General features: G+C 54.6%; 3 protein-coding genes across 3 annotated transcripts in view; all 3 read right to left on the bottom strand.

Annotated features, from left to right (window-relative positions):
• Positions 1-3,575, bottom strand: part of NHEJ1 (non-homologous end joining factor 1) — a 117,711-nt gene extending 114,136 nt beyond the window's left edge. Inside the window, exons 1-2 of the mRNA XM_056111717.1 lie at positions 3,489-3,575; positions 849-1,025 (exon numbers count right to left, since the gene is read on the bottom strand). Of these exons, the coding sequence (XP_055967692.1) occupies positions 849-1,025; positions 3,489-3,491 (180 nt within the window). The 5' untranslated portion in view covers positions 3,492-3,575. The remainder of the gene's footprint in view (positions 1-848; positions 1,026-3,488) is intronic.
• The window catches only part of ATG9A (autophagy related 9A), a 173,259-nt gene that overhangs the window by 91,766 nt on the left and 63,726 nt on the right, over positions 1-17,767 (bottom strand). The gene's annotated exons all lie outside the window — the stretch shown is intronic.
• On the bottom strand, positions 4,981-14,487 carry SLC23A3 (solute carrier family 23 member 3). Its single transcript, XM_056111988.1, has 13 exons — positions 14,460-14,487; positions 14,136-14,383; positions 13,848-14,005; positions 13,240-13,337; positions 12,934-13,007; positions 12,520-12,701; positions 12,052-12,175; positions 11,828-11,942; positions 9,596-9,849; positions 8,293-8,398; positions 7,499-7,666; positions 5,344-5,439; positions 4,981-5,267 (listed from the first exon to the last, which is right to left on the bottom strand). Exons 1-13 carry the CDS (start codon positions 14,485-14,487, stop codon positions 4,981-4,983), a joined length of 1,938 nt encoding a protein of 645 aa, XP_055967963.1.

Below are 17,767 nucleotides of genomic sequence, written 5' to 3' on the forward strand. Positions count from 1 at the left end.
GGCAGGCTTGGTGGGGTGATGATGGGAGGGGAACTGAGGACACTGATGCTGGGAAATGCACAATTGGTAGAGAGAAGGGTGTTGAAACAATATGACTGAAACCCAATCATGAAGGGCTTTGCAAGGATCTATCTCACAGTGATTCAATTAAAAAAAATCCTGGAAAAAAATTAAAATGAATGAAAATGGGCCCGGAGCAATAGTACAGCGGGTAGGGCGTTTGCTATGCCAACCTGCGGTTCGATCCCCAGCATCCCATATGGTCTCCCAACACCGCCAGGAGTAATTCCTGAGTGCAGAACCAGGAGTAACCTCTGAGCATGGCTGGGTGTGACCCCCCCAAAAATTCTTTTAATTTTAAAAATAATCAATTTTTTTTCACTTTGACCCACCAAGCACTGTAACACTGTATTCCTGTTGTTCATCGATTTGCTCAAGCAGGCCCAGTAATATCTCCATTCTGAGACTTGTTGTCACTGTGTTTGGCATATCGAATACATCATGGGTAGCTTGCCAGGCTCTGCCATCCAGGCAAAATACTCTCAGTAGATTGCCGGCTCTCCGAGAGGAGCAGAGGAATCGAACCTGGCTCCGCCGGGCTGACTGAGCACAAGGCAAACGCCCTATCGCTGTGCTATTGCTCCAGCCCTAAAAAAATAATCAATGAAAGTACAAAACTGCCCCCCCAAAAAAAATTAAAAGACAGCAGGGATAGGACAAAGGGAAGGGCAATGCAAGGAACCACGCACCACAAACTCAGAGCCAGCATGTGGGGGAGGGACGGGGACCGGGACAGAGAGGCAGGGGGTGGGGGCAGGAGCACCCACACCCACGCCGCTCTCACTCACCTTGGCTCGCTGACTGACCACACTGGCATCCACCTGTTCGTGCCACACCTGCTGAAGATCCCAGAGCAGCAAGGCATAGCCCTGCTGGGTGATGCAGGCCTTGGCCAGGAGGGAATTCTCGGCGATCTGCAGCCAGGCCCAAGGTTGCACCAACAGCCTGTGGTCCAGCTCCTCCATCTGCCAGAAAGTCTCTGCTCAGCCCAGAGCCCAGGGTCCTGGGGGCTCCGGGGTACCACACCCTTTCTCCTACAAAGAAGACCTGGGGAGGGGGAACCCCTTCTCCAGATTGAACAGGAGGCCCGCCCACCCCGCAGAGTCAGCCAAGCCAGCTCACTCATTTGTCACAGCTTCTGAAAAGAAGGAAGAGTTCCTGCTTATGGAGCAGTGTAAGTCTTCAGTACTGAGGGCAGGAAATTCCAGTTTTTTTATCACTATCTGAAAACAAAACTGGAAGCTCTCAGAATTTCAAACACATATGTACATACAGTCCCTAAACATATAAAGACATTCACTAAATGTTTATACAGTCACATATTTAAATAGTTATAAACTCATTCTATATTCCCTAAAACAGGGATTCTTCCTCGCGCTCTCTCTCTCTCTCCCCGTGTGTGTGTGTGTGTGTGTGTGTTACCAGAAATCTAACTCAGGGCCTCACACACACATGACACGTGTTCTACCACTGAGCAGCATCTCTGGCCCCAGGGATCCTTAATCTATTCTCCAGCATATGAATCTTTGGGAATTCTATGTAAGATTTTTACATAAGGATGAATTAAAAAACTGGGGGGAAGAGTCCATAATTATAAAAATTATCAAATTCTTAGAAGATTCGATGAACACACACACACGCACACAAACCCACTAAAAAGCTGTGTATGGAGCAAAGAGAAAAGCCACCAAATGCATTTGTAATGGCTCTTGAATTGCATCCAAGGGCTCAAGTGGCCAGTCATGACACCACACCCGGCATATCACAGAGGCAGGTGCTAAATTCACTTAACTTCATCACCACATCCTCACCCAGGCACCCCTGCCTGCACTCCTGGGAATTCAACATTTCTATTCAAACAGATACTCAGTGGCCCAATTCTGGCCAGTGATAGGAGTTTCAATCACTTTTACTGTGGGTTAGTGGCTGGAACGATAGCACAGAGTGGCTGGAGCGGTAGCACAGCAGTAGGGCATTTGCCTTGCCCGAAGCCAGCCTGGCCGAGCCGGGTTCGATTCCTCTGCCCCTCTCGGAGAGCCCGGCAAGCTACTGAGAGTATCTCACCTGCATGGTAAAGCCTGGCAAGCTACCCGTGATGTATTCAATATGCCAAACACAGTAACAAGAAGTCTCAAAATAGAGATGTTACTGAGCAAATCAATAAACAACGGGAGGACCATGTTTGTTTGTTTGCTATCTACTGTGGGTTTAAAAGAAGGGGCCCTGAGGGTCGGCCACCCTTGGTGGTGGCTCTGGGTAGAACACACATGTGTATGAATTGCCGGGTTAAAACACCCCCCCCATCCCCAATACACACGCATGCGTGAGAGAAAAAGGGGGTAGGGTAGAGGATCTTAGAGTATAAAGAAAACCAGGGCCCTGGGGGGCTACCTCAGGATCTCAGCACACCTGCCCCGCAAGCATGAGGTGGTGAGTTCAATACCAAGGCTGCCTCATGCACCTGTCATATTTAGGGAGCTCTGCTGTTTGAGCCAAGAAGCGTTTCCTTCTGGCAGTTCTATCTCTTGACCTCCCTCACGCCCTCATTTATCATTTGGTGAGGGGTTTGGGGGCACTACATCCAGTTGTGCTCAGGAATCATTCCTGCCAGTAACCGTATCAGTTGAATCATATGTGGTGCTGGTGACCAAACCCGGGTCGGCCGCAATAGCTCACTGTACTATCGCCCCATTTGTCATTTGGGGTGGGGGGGGTGTTCTGTTCTGGGACCACACCCAGCGATGCTGAGGGCTTACACCTGGCTCTGTACTCAGGAATCAATCCTAGTGGTGCTCGGGGGACCATATGGGATGCCTTTTATGGAAGCAGGGTCGGCCACGGGCAAGCATACGAGCGCCTTTAACCCATTGCACTATGGCCCCGACCCCCAAATGTCATTTTTGAAGGATCCCGGGTGTAACAAGAGGCCCTGCCTCTCAGAAGCGGGTCATTCTCACGCAGTTCCTCCGCTGTCCTGCAGAGGGCAGCATGGCCGCAGGGACCCGCGGTGAGCCACGCCCCATCCCTCTGATTGGACGAACCCGCTGGGCGTCCACAAACGCCCCCAAGTCATCCACATCCGGCTGTCAGGGGCTTTGGCCTTTGATGTCCACAGCACCGGCTGCACTTAACGCGCGTGCCGAGACTCTTCCAAGGGTCACGCAGCCGGCGACGGCCCCCTGCACGCTCTTAGCCGCCCACCCCGACAGCGGCTTCGGAAGCTCGCAAACCCCGCCTCGCCGCCGACGGAGACAGACTGCGCACGCGCCACCCCGCCCACTCCCAGAGCCCAGTTCCGGTGTAGCGGCCGGGCGCCGGGGTCCTTAAGGGAGGGTTGTCCGCGCTCGCTTCAGCTCGCGAGGGCCGCGTAACCCCCCCCCCCCACTTCGCCCAGCCCGGCCCAGGGGCGCCCCGGATCTCCCACTTACCATGAGCGGCTGCGAGAGCTCCCCACCTTCCCGTGTTGGCCAGCCCGCCCGCGCAAACGAAAGGCCTAGAAGTAGATTCCCCACCCCCAATCGGCACCCCGGGGGAGGCGGAGTTTGGGGCCGCGGGGCGGAGCCAGGTCGCAGGGGCGGGGCCAGGCCAGGGGGCGGGGCTTCTGGACCCCTAGACTGCGGTGTTAGAAGCATCGCTCCCAGGTGGAGGGAAGCTGCAGCAGTTCCCTAGAGATGGTGAATCTCCTCCAAGTCCCGCTGGTCAAGTAGAATAGCATGACCTACAAGATGCTCGTCACTAAACTTAACTTTTCCCTCCTCCGAGTCCCGCTGGTCAAATAGAATAGCATGACTTACAAGGTGCTCGTCTCTAAACTTACTTTCTCCTCTGTCTATCCAGCTGTTTTTTGGGTTTGGTTTTTTTTTTTTTTTTTTTCAGTAAAATGAAAGGATTTGAACGGTACTAGAGAATGTTTTTGTTGTTGTTGTTTTTGCTTTTGGGGTCACACCCGGCGATGCACAGGGGTTACTCCTGGCTTTACACTCAGGAATTACTCCTGGCGGTGCTCAGGGCACCCATATGGGATGCTGGGGAATCAAACCCGGGTCAGCTGCATGCAAGGCAAACGCCCTACCCGCTGTACCATAGTTCCAGCCTCTAGAGAATGTTTTTAAGATGGGACCAGAGCGATAGAACAGCGGCTCGGGAACCTGCCAACCCAGGTTCGATCCCAGCATCCCATAGGGTTCCGTTCCACCCACACACACCAGGAATGATCCCTGAGCCCAGAGCCAGGAGCAAGTGCGGAGCACTGCCTGGGTGTGACTCAAAAACAAAACAAAAAGAATATTTTACATTCCTTCCTCCTCCTTATCGCCTTTCTCCCAACTTCCAGCCTCCTTTGGGCTCCCTCCAGCACCAAGCCAGGGCCAGCTGGGGAGCTGCTGCCTCCCTGCAGCTTGGCACACTCCAGAACCAGAATTCATTCTTTCTTGTGCTCGCTTGGCAGCGCATACACTAAAATTAGAACGATCCAGAATTCATTCCTTTTTTTCCCCCCTTTGTTCCCACAGCGGGTGTTTTCAGTCTTCAGGACAGACCACCTTCTGCTTTGAATTCCAACTAGTCATTTTCGAAGTCTTGGGGGCAGGACCCCAATCTTATGCAGATGAGTAGCTCCAGGACCTCGCAAATAGGATGCACTTGATAAATATTTATTAGGCGAATGCTGGGATTTCCATGTTGCTAATAGTTCACATACCAAGTCTCATTCATTCAGTCACCTGCTCTGCACTTCCTAACAGAGCCAGGAACGCAATCCGTCTGTCAGGAAATGGGACTTTCTTTCATATCTCTCTCTCTCTCTCACACACACACACACACACACACACACACACACACACACACATTCTCCCTAAATGAAGGTAGAGCCTGGGAGCTGACCCCCGCTCAGCAACCCAGAAGTAGGAGTCCTGGGCATTCCTAAGACCTAAATTCTCTGCATGCTCCAGGACGCTGCTCTCCCAGACCAGTGAGCAGGTTGGCCCTCTCGCCTGGCTCCGAGGACCTGCTGTCCTTAGCCCCAGAGTTCTCAGGCTGTGGGCAGAGGCAGCGGAGAGGCTGGGGGAGGCAGGGACACAGGTTTAGGAGGGGGAAAGGAAGCTCATATTCTGCCTCAGCCTTGTCGCTGGCCTTCTGAGACCACCCGGGCTCCTGGGCATCTCCGGCCAATGGCAGCTCTTGGACTAAGCCACGCTCCAGCTGGGTGCCTGTAAGAGAAGTCGGTCGGGCTGCCAGCCAAGCAGAGAAGGGTGACTTTCTGGTCATTCCCCAGCCTCCACTTACCAGGAACTGTATTCTCCAGGAGGAATGCCAAGACGCCAGCCAGGAAGATGGGTTGTGTGAGCAGTGAGGATAGGAAGACATCCAGGGGATTCCAGCCTGGGGGAGGGTGGGGACAATTGGGAAAGGGCCACCAACCCAGGCAAGGCCAAGGAGTCGCCTCTCTAGACCTAAGCCTGCATCACCGAGTAAGACAGATCACTCTGAATTGTTCTCTCCCTTCTTCACCCACCTCTCAACACCTTTGTCCCTCGCTCTCCCTTCCTGCACCCAGGCCTGCCTCAGTAGCCCATCTACTAAGCCACCTGCCTTCTTCCAGGTCCACAGGTCCAGACTCCTCATAGTTGGACTTTTTTTTTTTTTGGTTTTTTGGGTCACACCTGGCGATGCACAGGGGTTACTCCTGGCTCTGCACTCAGGAGTCACTCCTGGCGGTGGTCAGGGGACCATATGGGATGCTGGGAATCAAACCTGGGTTGGCCACATGCAAGGCAAACGCCCTACCCACTGTGCTATTGCTCCAGCCCCCTCCTCATAGTTGGACTTTAAATGCCCCAACCATTGCATTATTTTGTTTTGTTGTAGGGAGGAAGATGCACCCATCTGTGCTTCAGGGCTTACCCCTGGCTCTGCTCGGGGATTATTCCTGGTGGTGCTTGAGGACTCATATGAGGTGCTGGAAATCAAACCATGAGCCTAGCATGTGAGGCTAGCGCCTTAACCCCTGTCCTGTCTCTCCAGCTCCTAAAGGCCCCTACCTTATTTCCTGCATCCCGCCTTCTGTGCTCTGGCCTGGGCCTCCCAACCTCAGCACTACTGACATTTGAAGCAAATCATTCTTTGTTGGGCATGAGAACATGAATATATGTCAGCATGTCTCTACCCATTAAATGCTGCTAGCAATCTCTTCTCCCCACCACAGCCACAATCTCTTCTCCTCAGCACAACCCAGGAAGTCTCCAGACATTGCCAGGTCTCCTGTGGATGTCCAGTGGAGAATCACGGCTGCCAATCTGCACTGATAAGTGCAGCCATTTAAGTCTGCCAAGCTCTGGGCCCAGAGAGCTAATACAGCAGGTAAGGGGTTTGCTTTGCCTGCGGCTGACCTGGGTTCAATCCCTATCACCCCTATGGTCCTCCAAGCCCACCAGGAGTGATCCCTGACTCAGAACCAGGAATAAGCCCTGAGCATCACTGGGTATGTCTCACACCCCAAAAATTTTTTTTAAAAATTAAGAGATGTTTTAAAAAAATAAATCTGCCAAATTTCAATCCCAGCTCATTGTTCCTTTCTCCATGAAACTAGTCTATCATCTCAAATGGAAGCCAGCGCATCCCACACTTCTCCCTCTCTCCCTCCATCTCTCTCTCCCCCTCTCCCTCTCTCCCTCCCTCTCTCCTCTCTCTCCTCTCCATTCCTCTCTCCCTCTCTCCCCTCTCCCTCTCTCTCCCTTGCCCTCTCCCTTTATCTCTCCCTCTCTCTCTCCCCCTCTCTCCCTCTCCCTGTCTCTCCTCTCTCCCTCTCTCCCGCTGTTTCCTCTCTCCCTCCCTCTCTCCCCTCTCTCTCCCCCTCTCCTCTCTCTCTCCTCTCTCTCCTCTCTCTCCCTCTCTCCTCTCTCCTCTCTCCCTCCCTCTCTCCCCTCTCTCTCCCTCTCTTCTCTCTCTGTCCTTCTTTCTTCTCTCTTCCTCTTCTCCCTCTCTCTCTCCTCTCTCCCTCTCTTTCTCTCCTCTCTCTCCCTCTCTCCTCTCTCTCTCCCTCTCTCTTCTCTCTCTCCCTCTCTCCTCTCTCTCCCTCTCTCTCTCTTCTCTCTCTGTCTCTCTTTCTCTCATTCTGTGACTGCACTGTAACACCTGGCAACACCCTTGGATCCCAGCGTGAGCTGCATGCAATGCAACACATACTCACTACACAAGTGAGAGTCAGAGACAGCTCAACATACTAGAGCACCTGCTTTGCATGCAAGAAGTCTGGGATCTATCCCCAGCACCTCATGCCCCCCCCACCACTTCCAGGTGCAACCCCTGAGCTCAGAGTCTCCCCAGAACACCCCTGGGTGCAACAGCCCAAACCAAACTAAATAAGCACATGGATGGCGGAATAACCCCGAAGCCCAGAGTTGCTCAGAGCCTGAAGCCCAGCTCCCTTGGCTCCTCCCACCTGTGCTCAGTGCCACGGGGGCTTCCCGGAGCCAGCGGGGCAGCAGCAGGGCCATGAAGATGGAGAAGCCGACGATGAAGACATTCCGGCCGGAGTCAATGTCAGTCAGGTAGAAGATGGAGAAACCAGCTGACAGCACCACAGCCTGGGTCACGCCCAGCACCCCACCTGCCCCGGGAGGGAACAGCAGACAGCAGGAGAGTGCTGGAGTGGCAGGGACACTCAACAGCAGGTACTGGATTCTGCAGGTACTGGGTTCTGATTCAGACAGGACCCCGGAGCACAGCGGGGAGGGCATTTGCCTTGCACACGGCCGGCCGAGAGGGGTTGATCCCCGGCATCCCATATGGTGCCCTGAGCACCACCAGGAGTAACAACTGAGCCTCACTGGCTGCGTCCCCTCCCCCCTCCCCAAAGAACCTGATTTGGCCAGAAGTTAGGTAAGAGGTCATCAGGAGGGCAGTGCTGGGTGGGGGGGCATGGTGGGGTACCTCAAAGGGCTGAGCAGAGGCACTGTATGCAGGAGGCTGGGTGTGATCCCCAGCGCCATGTTTTCTGAACACCACCACCAAGAGCAATCCCTGAGTGCCACTGGGGGTAACCCCCCTGGCCCCCGACTCTGTCCTGAATACCACCAGAAGTGACCTCCGCTGAGCATGACCATGTGTGGCCCAAAACGGAGCAACAGGCCACGTGGCTGAACTAGAAGTGAGGCCCTTGGCTACTCAGCCCTAGCCACGTGCCAGGGAGGCCACTGGCCACCCGTGGGGCGCGCTGCCAACAGGTGCACTCACCGAGCACGGGCAGCGGGATGGTGGCCAGGAACTGGGCCAGCCGCGGGGAGAGCCCGAGGCCCATGGACAGCAGCCCCACCACGTAGACCATGCGCTGAGACCCATCCTGCAGGGAGAACACACGGGAAGTCACTCAGGCTGCCTCTGGGTTCCGCGTCTCCCCATCAGGGGATCCCTACTCAGAGGGTCCTTCTAGAAGCATCCCCAGGGTACCCACCAACAGGATAACAGGATCTCTTTCATTCACCTGATCTCCTACTGCCCTGATTTTTTTTCTCTATTTCCTTTTTTTTTTTTTTTTTTTTTTTTTTTGGTTTTTGGACCAGCTATTCCTGGCTCCTTGCTCAGGGGCATGCCCAGCGTTGTGCAGGGCCAGGAATTAAACTCAGACCTCCACCATGCACAGTATTGCTTGGTCTACTTAATACACTTAAAATGCTCAGAAAATACCTTCTTTTTGGGTCAAAACACTAGTACAGTGGGGAGGACATTTGCCTTGCACGCATGTGGCTGACCCAGGTTCAATCTCCAGCATCCCATATGGTCCCCTGAGCACTGCCAGGAATTATTCCTGGGTGCAGAGCCTGGAGAAACCCCTGAGCACCGCCAGGTGTGTGGCCCAAAAACAAAGAAACCAAAAATACTTTCTTTATTCTTTTGCGGGCTGGAGCAATAGCATAGCAGGTAGGGCGTTTGCCTTGCACACGGCCGACATGGCCGACCCGAGTTCGATTCCTCCTCCCCTCTTGGAGAGCCTGACAAGCTACCAAGAGTATCTCGCCCACACGGCAAAGCCTGGTAAGCTCCCTGTGACGTATTCAGTATGCCAAACACAGTAACAAGTCTCACAATGGAGACGTTACTGGGCCCGCTCGAGCAAAGCGATGAACAGCGGGAGGACAGTGAACAGTGATTCTTTTGCATCAATTTTCCACTTCTCTATAAAACCCCAAGCAATCAGGGTCATTAGCTAAAGTCCCAAGCTATCAGGGTCTGTAGCTGACTAATCCTTCTACCTTGCATCCTTGCATCCCCAACCATGGGCATGACACAGAGATAATCAGGAGCAAGTCACTCTCTCCCCATGGCTCCTACCCTTGACCACGGTTGGCACCTCCCTCCATGAGATGTGCCACACCTCACAGCTGGGTACAGCTGACAAGGGCTCAGTATGTCTCCTTCCCTCTCCCCAACCTCCAACAACACCCCCTCACCCCCACCACCCACCACACTTACACACACACACGCATACACACACGCACACACACACGCACGCATGCTCACACCCTTGTCATTCACATACCTGGATGAGACCCACGGCGCCCAGGTTGGGAAAGCTGGACGCGATGCCCAGGGGACTTCCCAGCAGTCCGGCCAGTGCGCTGCCCAGACCCTCCAGACTCAGGCCCCGACTGCAGGCGTGGGGAGGCGGAGCAGGCCAGCGCAGCAACCGGCCACACAGGCCATAGCAGCCCAGGGAGCTGGTGGAGGCCGCCAAGGCCATGGAGACGCCGGCAGCCAGAGCCCGGGGCGTCAGCAAGGGCCAGCGCCACGCAGCTGGGGAGGGAAACAGAGGCAGCGTGGGGTCTGACTCCCTCCGGAGCCTCCCCCTGCCTCCGAGTGCCCCAGACACCTTAGAGCCCCTTGGAAATTTGAAGACAATGTCTCAGGATAAAACTACTGAGCTCCTGGGCCAGACATTCCCCCCCCCCAGTGTTGGGGATTGAACTCAGAGCCTCATACATGCAAGACATGGGCTCTACGCTGAGCATCAGCCCTGGCCCGCCCGACTCTCAGGATAAAGACCCATCCCTTGGGTTGTAGCTTTGCGTTCGGGGTCACACTCAGCTGTGCTTGGATTTACTCCTGATTCTACCCTCGGGGATCACTCCTCATGGTCCTTAGGGAACCATATAGGGTGCTGGGCATTGAACCCAGGTTGGACACGTGCAAAGCAAGAGCCCTATGTGCTGTACTATCACTCTGACCCAAGACTCATACACAAGAATGATTCAGGGGGTGGGAGTAGACTCTGGTGCAATGGGGTAGGGGAAAGGGGCATTTCTGTTTGTTCCCTAATAAAATACAGATTTCCAGAGAGGAGCTAAGTACTTTTTTTTTCTGCAAGGGACAGTTGACTGAATAATTTGAGGACTCTGCTCTAGCTTCATCCCCCCTGCCTCTTTGAAGCTCACTTAAAGTCCTTCACTCCAGATAGACTTACCCTGTACTCACCTGCCTGCCCCAGGGCCTTTGTACATACCGTTCTCTCATCCTAGAGTGCTTTCTCTTGCCTCATCCCATTAGGCTCTGTTCACCTCTCAGTACAGCTCAATGACCACTTCCTCAAGGAGACCTTACCTAGGGGCTGGAAATGTGCCTCAACAGGTAGAGTACATGCAAGTGAATGTCCCCAAGTTCGATTTCCAGCAATGCCAAGTGTCACTCTGGTGACCGCTGAACCACAGGAATGATCCCCACAATAGTTTTTAAAAAACAATAATAAATGTGTATGGAGGATGTGGGTTCAGTCTTCGGCACTGCAATATTAATAATATCTTCAAGGCTTCTCTGCTAAAGTCAACCATCCACCAGAAGGTCTCAAACCAGAATGCACTGCCCCTAGATGACACTTGCCCTGTGCAATTTCACCTTGACCTGTGTCGCTCTTTACTGCCATGTCCCCAATGAACCACTAACTCCGTGAAGTCAGGAACCGTGTCTGTCCCATCTCCCCATTCGGTACATCAGCCACACTCAACAGACCTTTATCAAACTGAGCAATGTGCAAACTGCATCTACAAAGTCTCGAAAGCAATTTCCACCTCAGTCCCCGTGGCCCTGCAGGGAAGAAACCCCAAGTATGCAGATTGAGCCAAGAGTCTTATAGGAAAATCTGGCAGACACAGTAGGTGTTGTCAGATGTTGCCTGGATGAAGGATTGGCATTAGCTCTCCCAGTCATTTCTCCTCCTAAAACCCACTCATGTGTTTGGAACAAACACAGGATGAGCGCACCTGAAACATCCACCAAATGTGCAGGTCAAAGAAATGGACACCGGGGCTAGGGTGATCATCCAGTAGGTAGACAACTTGCCTTGTACGCGGCTGATCCTGGTTCAATCCCCAGCATCCCTTATGGTCCCCTGAGCCCAGCAGGAGTGATCCCGAGCACTGCTGTGTGGGCATCCCCCTCTCCCCCACAAAAAAAGCACTGTCCTGCAAAAAAAGCACCGTCCTCCCATTGCTCATCGATTTTCTCGAGCAGGCACCAGTAACGTCTCCATTGTAAGACTTGTTGTTACTGGGCTTTTTTTGGCATATCGAATATGTCACAGGTAGCTTGCCAGACTTTGCCGTTTGGGTGGAATACTCTCAGTAGCTTGCTGATCTCTCGGAGAGGGACGGAGGAATCAAACCCAGGTTGGCTATGTGCAAGGCAAATGCCCTAGCCACCCTACCCCCTATACAAACAAACAAACAAACAAAAAAAGAACACCTTCACTTAGAGGCAGGAGGACGAGGCAGCAACATACCTGGATGAGGCATCCAGAGCCACGGTGCTGGGGTGGCAGAAGACAGCTCCCTGGGGATGAGATTGAAACCCAGAAAGGCAGCGACGACCCAGACGGCAGCCACGGGCATCAGCACCTGAAGAGGGAGATCCAGCTGGAGCAGACCCCTCCCTCATGCCACAGCAGCCCTGTCACCTCGGGCAACCCCAACCCAGACCCCCTTCCCTCCCACCCCACAGATGTACCGAGAAGACCTTGACGGTGAGCCCTCGAGAGTGAATTGGAGAGGCTGGAGCTGCCCTCTGCAGGCGTCGGGGCAGAGGGCAGTTGCCCAGGTGCTGAGAGCACACCACCAGGAGCAGGATAAGCCTGGGAGAGAGAAGGCACTTGAAGGGCGAGACGAAGCATGCATTCAGAGGGGGGCCCCGGGCGGGAACGGCAAAATACCACCCAAGAGGGGGGTGCAAAGATTTGGGGGGTGGGTGTCAGTGGGAGAGAGCAGGCGAGTCAGGGAGACTGCAGGAATCCAGCCAGAGCTGTAATCCCAGACCCACAGTGTCCTGTCCCTGCCCAGTTTGCTGCCCATCCGGACAGACCAGCAACATAGGTCCTCCCACTCCCCTTCACACACACACACACACACACACACACACACACACACACACACACACACACACACTGGCACCACCCGTTTCCTCTCAGGACTTACGTACAGCAAGGCCAGCCCCCAGTGAGTGGAGCAGAACAGGGCCACCTCCCTGTGGGCAGCCAGCCCGGCCACCATGAGGCTGGGAGCCAGCACCAGGGGCCCACAGCGGGGGAACACGTGACCAGGACCGCCCGCCAGCCCCAGTGCACCTTGCAACAGCCCCGACGCCACCACCGCCCCGGACACCTGGTAGAGGGGAGAGGAGAGAGCACAGCAAGGACCGGTTCTGCTCCGGAGAGCCGAGCTCGAGCCAGCTTGGGGTTTCTCACTCCTTCAAAGGTGAGTCGCCCCCCACTCCCCCACCCCGCCACCAACCTCCCACCCAGGGACTCACAGGGCCCCTGCAAGATGGAAACCACCCTCTCCCCCAACCCTGCATCCCACCCACCCTCTTGCACCCACCCGCAATCTCTCCTACCTCTCGGAGAGAGGAATCCCAGCGCTCCAGGCCAGGACAGCCGGAAGTGGCACACAGATGCAGCACGAGGGAGGCTGGGGAGAATGAGGGCATGAAGGACGGCTCCTCCTGCGCCCAGCCTCCCTGCCTCCCAGCCTCCCTGCCTCCCAGCCTCCCTGTCTCCCAGCCTCCCAGCCTCCCTGCCTCCCAGCCTCCAAGCCTCCCAGCCTCTCAGCCTTCCAGCCTCCCGCCTCCCAGTCTCTCAGCCTCCCTGCCTCCCTGCCTCCCAGCCGCCCTGCCTCCCTGCCTGCCCGGGCTCTGTCTCACAGTTTTCAGGCGTCCGGATGGCCAGAGGGGGCTTTTGACTGGTCAGCACCAGTGCAGGGACCAGGAACTCAAAGGAGGGAGCCTGGACGAGAGGCAGCCTGGAGGGACAGCAGCCCGGGCACATCGGTGAATAGGTGGCAGGGGCCGGAGACTCCGGCAGCTGGGATGGTGTCCGCCTGGCATGCGGCCAACCTGGATTCAATCCCCAACACCCCATAGCATCCCCTGAGCCCCAACCAGGAGTGACCCCTGAGCTGAGAGCTGGGATCAAATCCTGAACACCGCCAGGTGTACCTCCCCGCCCTCAAAAGAAACAGAAACAGCCATGGATGGCAGCCAAAAGGGCTCCCCAGGTCTCTTCTGGCCTCCCAATCCCCTCAGTCCCCGGGATCCCAGTCTTCATTTTTTTCCCCCTTATTGGGTCACACCCAGCAATGCACAAGGGTTACTCCTGGCTCATGTACTCAGGAATTACTCCTGGCGGTGCTGGAGGGACCATATGGGATGCTGGGAACGAATCCGGATCAGCAGCGTGCAAGGCAAACGCCCTACCTGCTGTGCTATCACTCCAGCCCCGATCCCAACCTTCTGTCCAGAGAACTCCGTACCTACTGCCCATCCATGTCTGCAGCGTGGTCGTCAGGCCACAGGAAAAGAGGCAGGATGCCAGGAGCTGGGCAGGGGCATAAGAGAGCCCCCCCGGGGGGAGACTCTGTAGCAGAAGCAGGTGGGAGGCAGAGAGTAGCACCACCAGGACCAAGAGATGCTGCAGAGGGAGTCCGGGGGTGGTCTTCAGGGTCATGGACCAGCTCCCGGAACCCAGTTTCTTAATGCCATGCCCACATCCTCCACCCCCTGCCCCCAACACCCCACCACCCCGCACCCCTGCGTCCTACCTGCAGGGCCAGAAGGCAGCTGAGACCCCAGGGAGGGGGGGACCCACGTGGGCAGGCCCGGGAAGGGGAGGAAGGCATGGGGGCAGCGGACAGCAGGGGCTGGGGTGACTGGGCATCCCAGGGGCCCTCCGATTGGAGTGGGATGTCCTGGATGGGAGGCTGGCGCATGCTGCCCGAGGCTTCCGTCTCGGCTCGGGCTGCCCTGAGCTCGTTCAGGAGCGCGAGAGCGAGGTCAGCTCTCCGCGAGCCTCCCGCGCGGAGGGGGGGGTGTCACTGAGGCGCAGCGAGGGATGAGAGATGAGGGGCAGGACGCGGCCCTTTCACCTTTGCCCAGCTCTTCTGCAGACTTCATCACCCATTAACTGGGGGCCCGTGGGCTCCACCCCTCCCTCCCGGGAATCTCCATCTAGGTCCCCCGCTCCAGGTTCTAGAGAAGACTGAACAGGAGGCCGGTAATTGAACTCCGGGGGCGGGGGGGGAGGGAGGTTTGATTTTCTAGGGTTTTTGGTTTTCTCAGCATTTTCTAGGATTTCCGAAAGTGGGTGATACTGCCCCCTGGGGAAGGATCAAGGGAGGGGGTGAGATCCTCAAGTGCAATTGGGGGTTCCTTTCTGTTCACTTTCAACAGGTAGGTTTTCAGGAAGTACTGAGTGACTTTTCTCTCCTGCAAAGGGGGCGGTGGGCCGTGTGAGTTTGGGACCTGCTGCCTCTTTCCTCCCTCACCAGCTGCGTTTGGAACCATATGAATTACACCGAGGTTCTCAACACTCAGGGCCTGGATGGCCTCAAGAGGGAGGACCTGGGACCCCTCCCTCCGGGCTGTGCAATAAGAAATTCCCCAGGACAGGGACTGGAGTGTTAGCACAGCGAGTAGGGCGTTTGCCTTGCATGCGGCCGACCCGGGTTCGATTCACAGCATCCCATATGGTCCCCTGAGCACCACCAGGGGTAATTCCTGAGTGCAGGGCTAGGAGTAGCCCCTGTGCATCGCCAGGTATGACCCAAAAAGAAAAAAAAAATTCCCCAGGACAGCCGCGTGTAGTATTAAGGAGAATTCATCTTGGGGTCCGGTGAAAGTGGAAGGCAGAGATGGCCTGGGCCTGCCTCAGAGGACCAGATTCTCAGAGACACACGGACTCTGCTGTCTTCCTGGTGACACGTGTACCATAGTCACTGCCACCATCGGTGAAATGATGTTCCGCAAGGAAGAAAGCACACATTCTTGCAAAAGTACTGAAAGAAGTTTACTTTGGGGGCTGGAACAATAATAGTACAGCAGGTGGGGCACTTGTCTTGCACATGGCTGACCTGGGATTCATTTCCTGGCACCCCACAGGGTCCCCTGAGCCCTGCCAGGAGTGATCCCTGAGCAAAAATTAGTCCTGAGCACCACTAGATGTGGTCACAAACAAAACAAAAAAAACAAGGTTCACTTTTTTTGGGGGGGGGGTCACACACAGCGATGCACAGGGGTTACTCCTGGCTTTGCACTGAGTAATTACTCCTGGCAGTGCTCAGGAGACCATATGGGATGCTGGGAATCGAACCTAGGTTGGCCGCATGCAAGGCAAATGCCCTACCCGCTGTACTATCGCTCCAGCCCCCAAGGTTTACTTTTGATGTATACAGAGATGTGTTCTGTTTTGTGTTTTGGACCACACTTAGCAATGCTCAGAGCTTATTTTTGGCTCTGCAGTCAGAATCACGCCTGGCAGGTTCTGGGGACCACATGGGATGCTAAGGATCAAACTTGAGTCTGGGGCCAGAGTGATAGTACAGTGGGGGGAGCATTTGCCTTGCACACGACCAACCCGGGTTCTGTCCCCGGATCCCAGGTGGTCCCCCAAGCACCACCAGGAGTGATTCCTGAGTGCAGAGTCAGGAGTAACTCCTAAGCAATGCAGGGTATGACCCCAAAAGCAAACAAACAACAACAACAACAACAGCAAACCCTGAGTCTGCTGCATGTATAGCAAGTACCCTACCTGCTGTACCTTCGCTCCGGCCCCTGGAGGTTTGTTCATTGACAAGCGAAATCTTCAAACTGCATGGAAGCAATTTCATGTTTGCATGTTAAAAAGCAGGGAGTTCTAGGGACTCGGGGAAGCCTCAATAGTAGAGCGCATGGCTTACAAGTATGAAGCTGGTGAGGTCTAGAGTTTGATCCCCGGCACCACCCTCATATGCCTGAGTTCAGTGAGCCCAACGGCTCTGCTCTTTCGGGTTCCTCAGAGCCACTAGACAAACCCATTCGAATTGCGGGATGGGCCCTGCAGTGGAAAGTGTCTGAGCACTACCGCCACACGTGGGCCTCTGTCATCTCAGAAACAATGAAAGGAAGGGGGAGATTTGGTATAAAAGTCAGTTCTAGGATCTGGGTTAGAGAGGTAGCACAGAGGTGAAGGTACTTGTCATGCACTCAGATGACCCATTCAATCCCCGGTCCCCAGAACAATTCCAGGAGTAATCTGCAAGCACAGAGCCAGGAGTCAGTCCTGACCACTGACAGTGGGACCCTTACACAGATAGGCTCAAGTGAAACATTGGGATCATACCTTGTGATATTCAGGGGTCACTCCTGGTGGGGCTTCTGGGACCATGCAGGGCCAGAGACATCCGCAAGCCAGTGTGACTCCTTGTACTGGCTCTCTGGCTTTAAAGGGAATGGGGCCAGAAAGCAAGACTTGCAAAGGCTTGATCTGGGTTTACTCTTTGGCACACACGGTCCCTCATGTCTCACCAGGAGTGATCCCTGAGCGCACAGCCAGGAATAAATGCTGAGCACCACTAGGTGTGACCTTCCCACAAAGAGTACAAACCCCCCCCCAAAATAGGCATTTCATATAGAATGTCCTCACTTTACAATGAATTCACATCCAATTCACACCCCAACAAACTCATTATAAAAGCTGAAAACTGTGGAGTTCATGCCCAATTCAATCAGCCTAATCAGTGGCTGAATAAATAGCAGTACTCCTACATTAAAAAAAAAAAAAAAAGCTAAAAATTGTTTTTGCCCCTTTTTTGGTCACACCTGACAGTGCTCAGGGATCACTCTCAGTGGGACTGGGATCAAACTTGGGCCAGCTGTGTGCAAGGCAAACGCTAGACGTACTATCTCTCTGGTCTAACTTGAAAATATCTGAAGCCAGAAGCCTTGACTGTCACTACCCAGTATCTGAACTTGCCACTGGGATTCTGCTGTGTCGCTTTCACACCATCATAAAGTTTTGAAAAAAAGAGAGAACTGCCTACCCATACTGTCCAGCAGGTAATTCAAAAGTTGTAGGGAATTTGGGAGCTGGAGCGATAGCATAGGAGGTAAGGTGTTTGCCTTGCATGCAGCCGACCCGGGTTCAATTCCCAGCATCCCATATGGTCCCTCGAGCACTGCCAGGATTTCCTCAGTAATTCCTGAGTGCAAAAGCCAGGAGTAACCCCTGTGCTATGCCGGTATGACCCCCCCCCAAAAAAAATACCTAAAATTAAAAATAAAAGTGTTTATGAAAAAAAAAAGTTGTAGGGACTTCACCTAATGGGATTCTGGGCATTTCAGGAGATTCTTGCACCCCACCCAGGCTCTCTCAGTGGGTAGGGCCTCCCCATGATTCCAAGGAGGGCCCCATCATTTC

Source organism: Sorex fumeus, unplaced genomic scaffold, assembly GCF_029834395.1.
Source record: "Sorex fumeus unplaced genomic scaffold, SorFum_2.1 ptg000014l, whole genome shotgun sequence".
In the NCBI taxonomy this organism is placed as follows: Eukaryota; Metazoa; Chordata; class Mammalia; order Eulipotyphla; family Soricidae; genus Sorex; species Sorex fumeus.

Excerpts from the sequence above, each read along its gene's own strand:
- SLC23A3 (XM_056111988.1), bottom strand. The coding sequence starts at position 14,487 with ATGAAGTCTGCAGAAGAGCTGGGCAAAG. Across the intron at positions 11,943-12,051 it reads TCACCGTCAAGGTCTTCTCG|GTGCTGATGCCCGTGGCTGC; the intron begins GTACATCTGTGG and ends CTCCCTCTTCAG. Across the intron at positions 9,850-11,827 it reads GCTCTGGATGCCTCATCCAG|CTGCGTGGCGCTGGCCCTTG; the intron begins GTATGTTGCTGC and ends TTCCCTCCCCAG.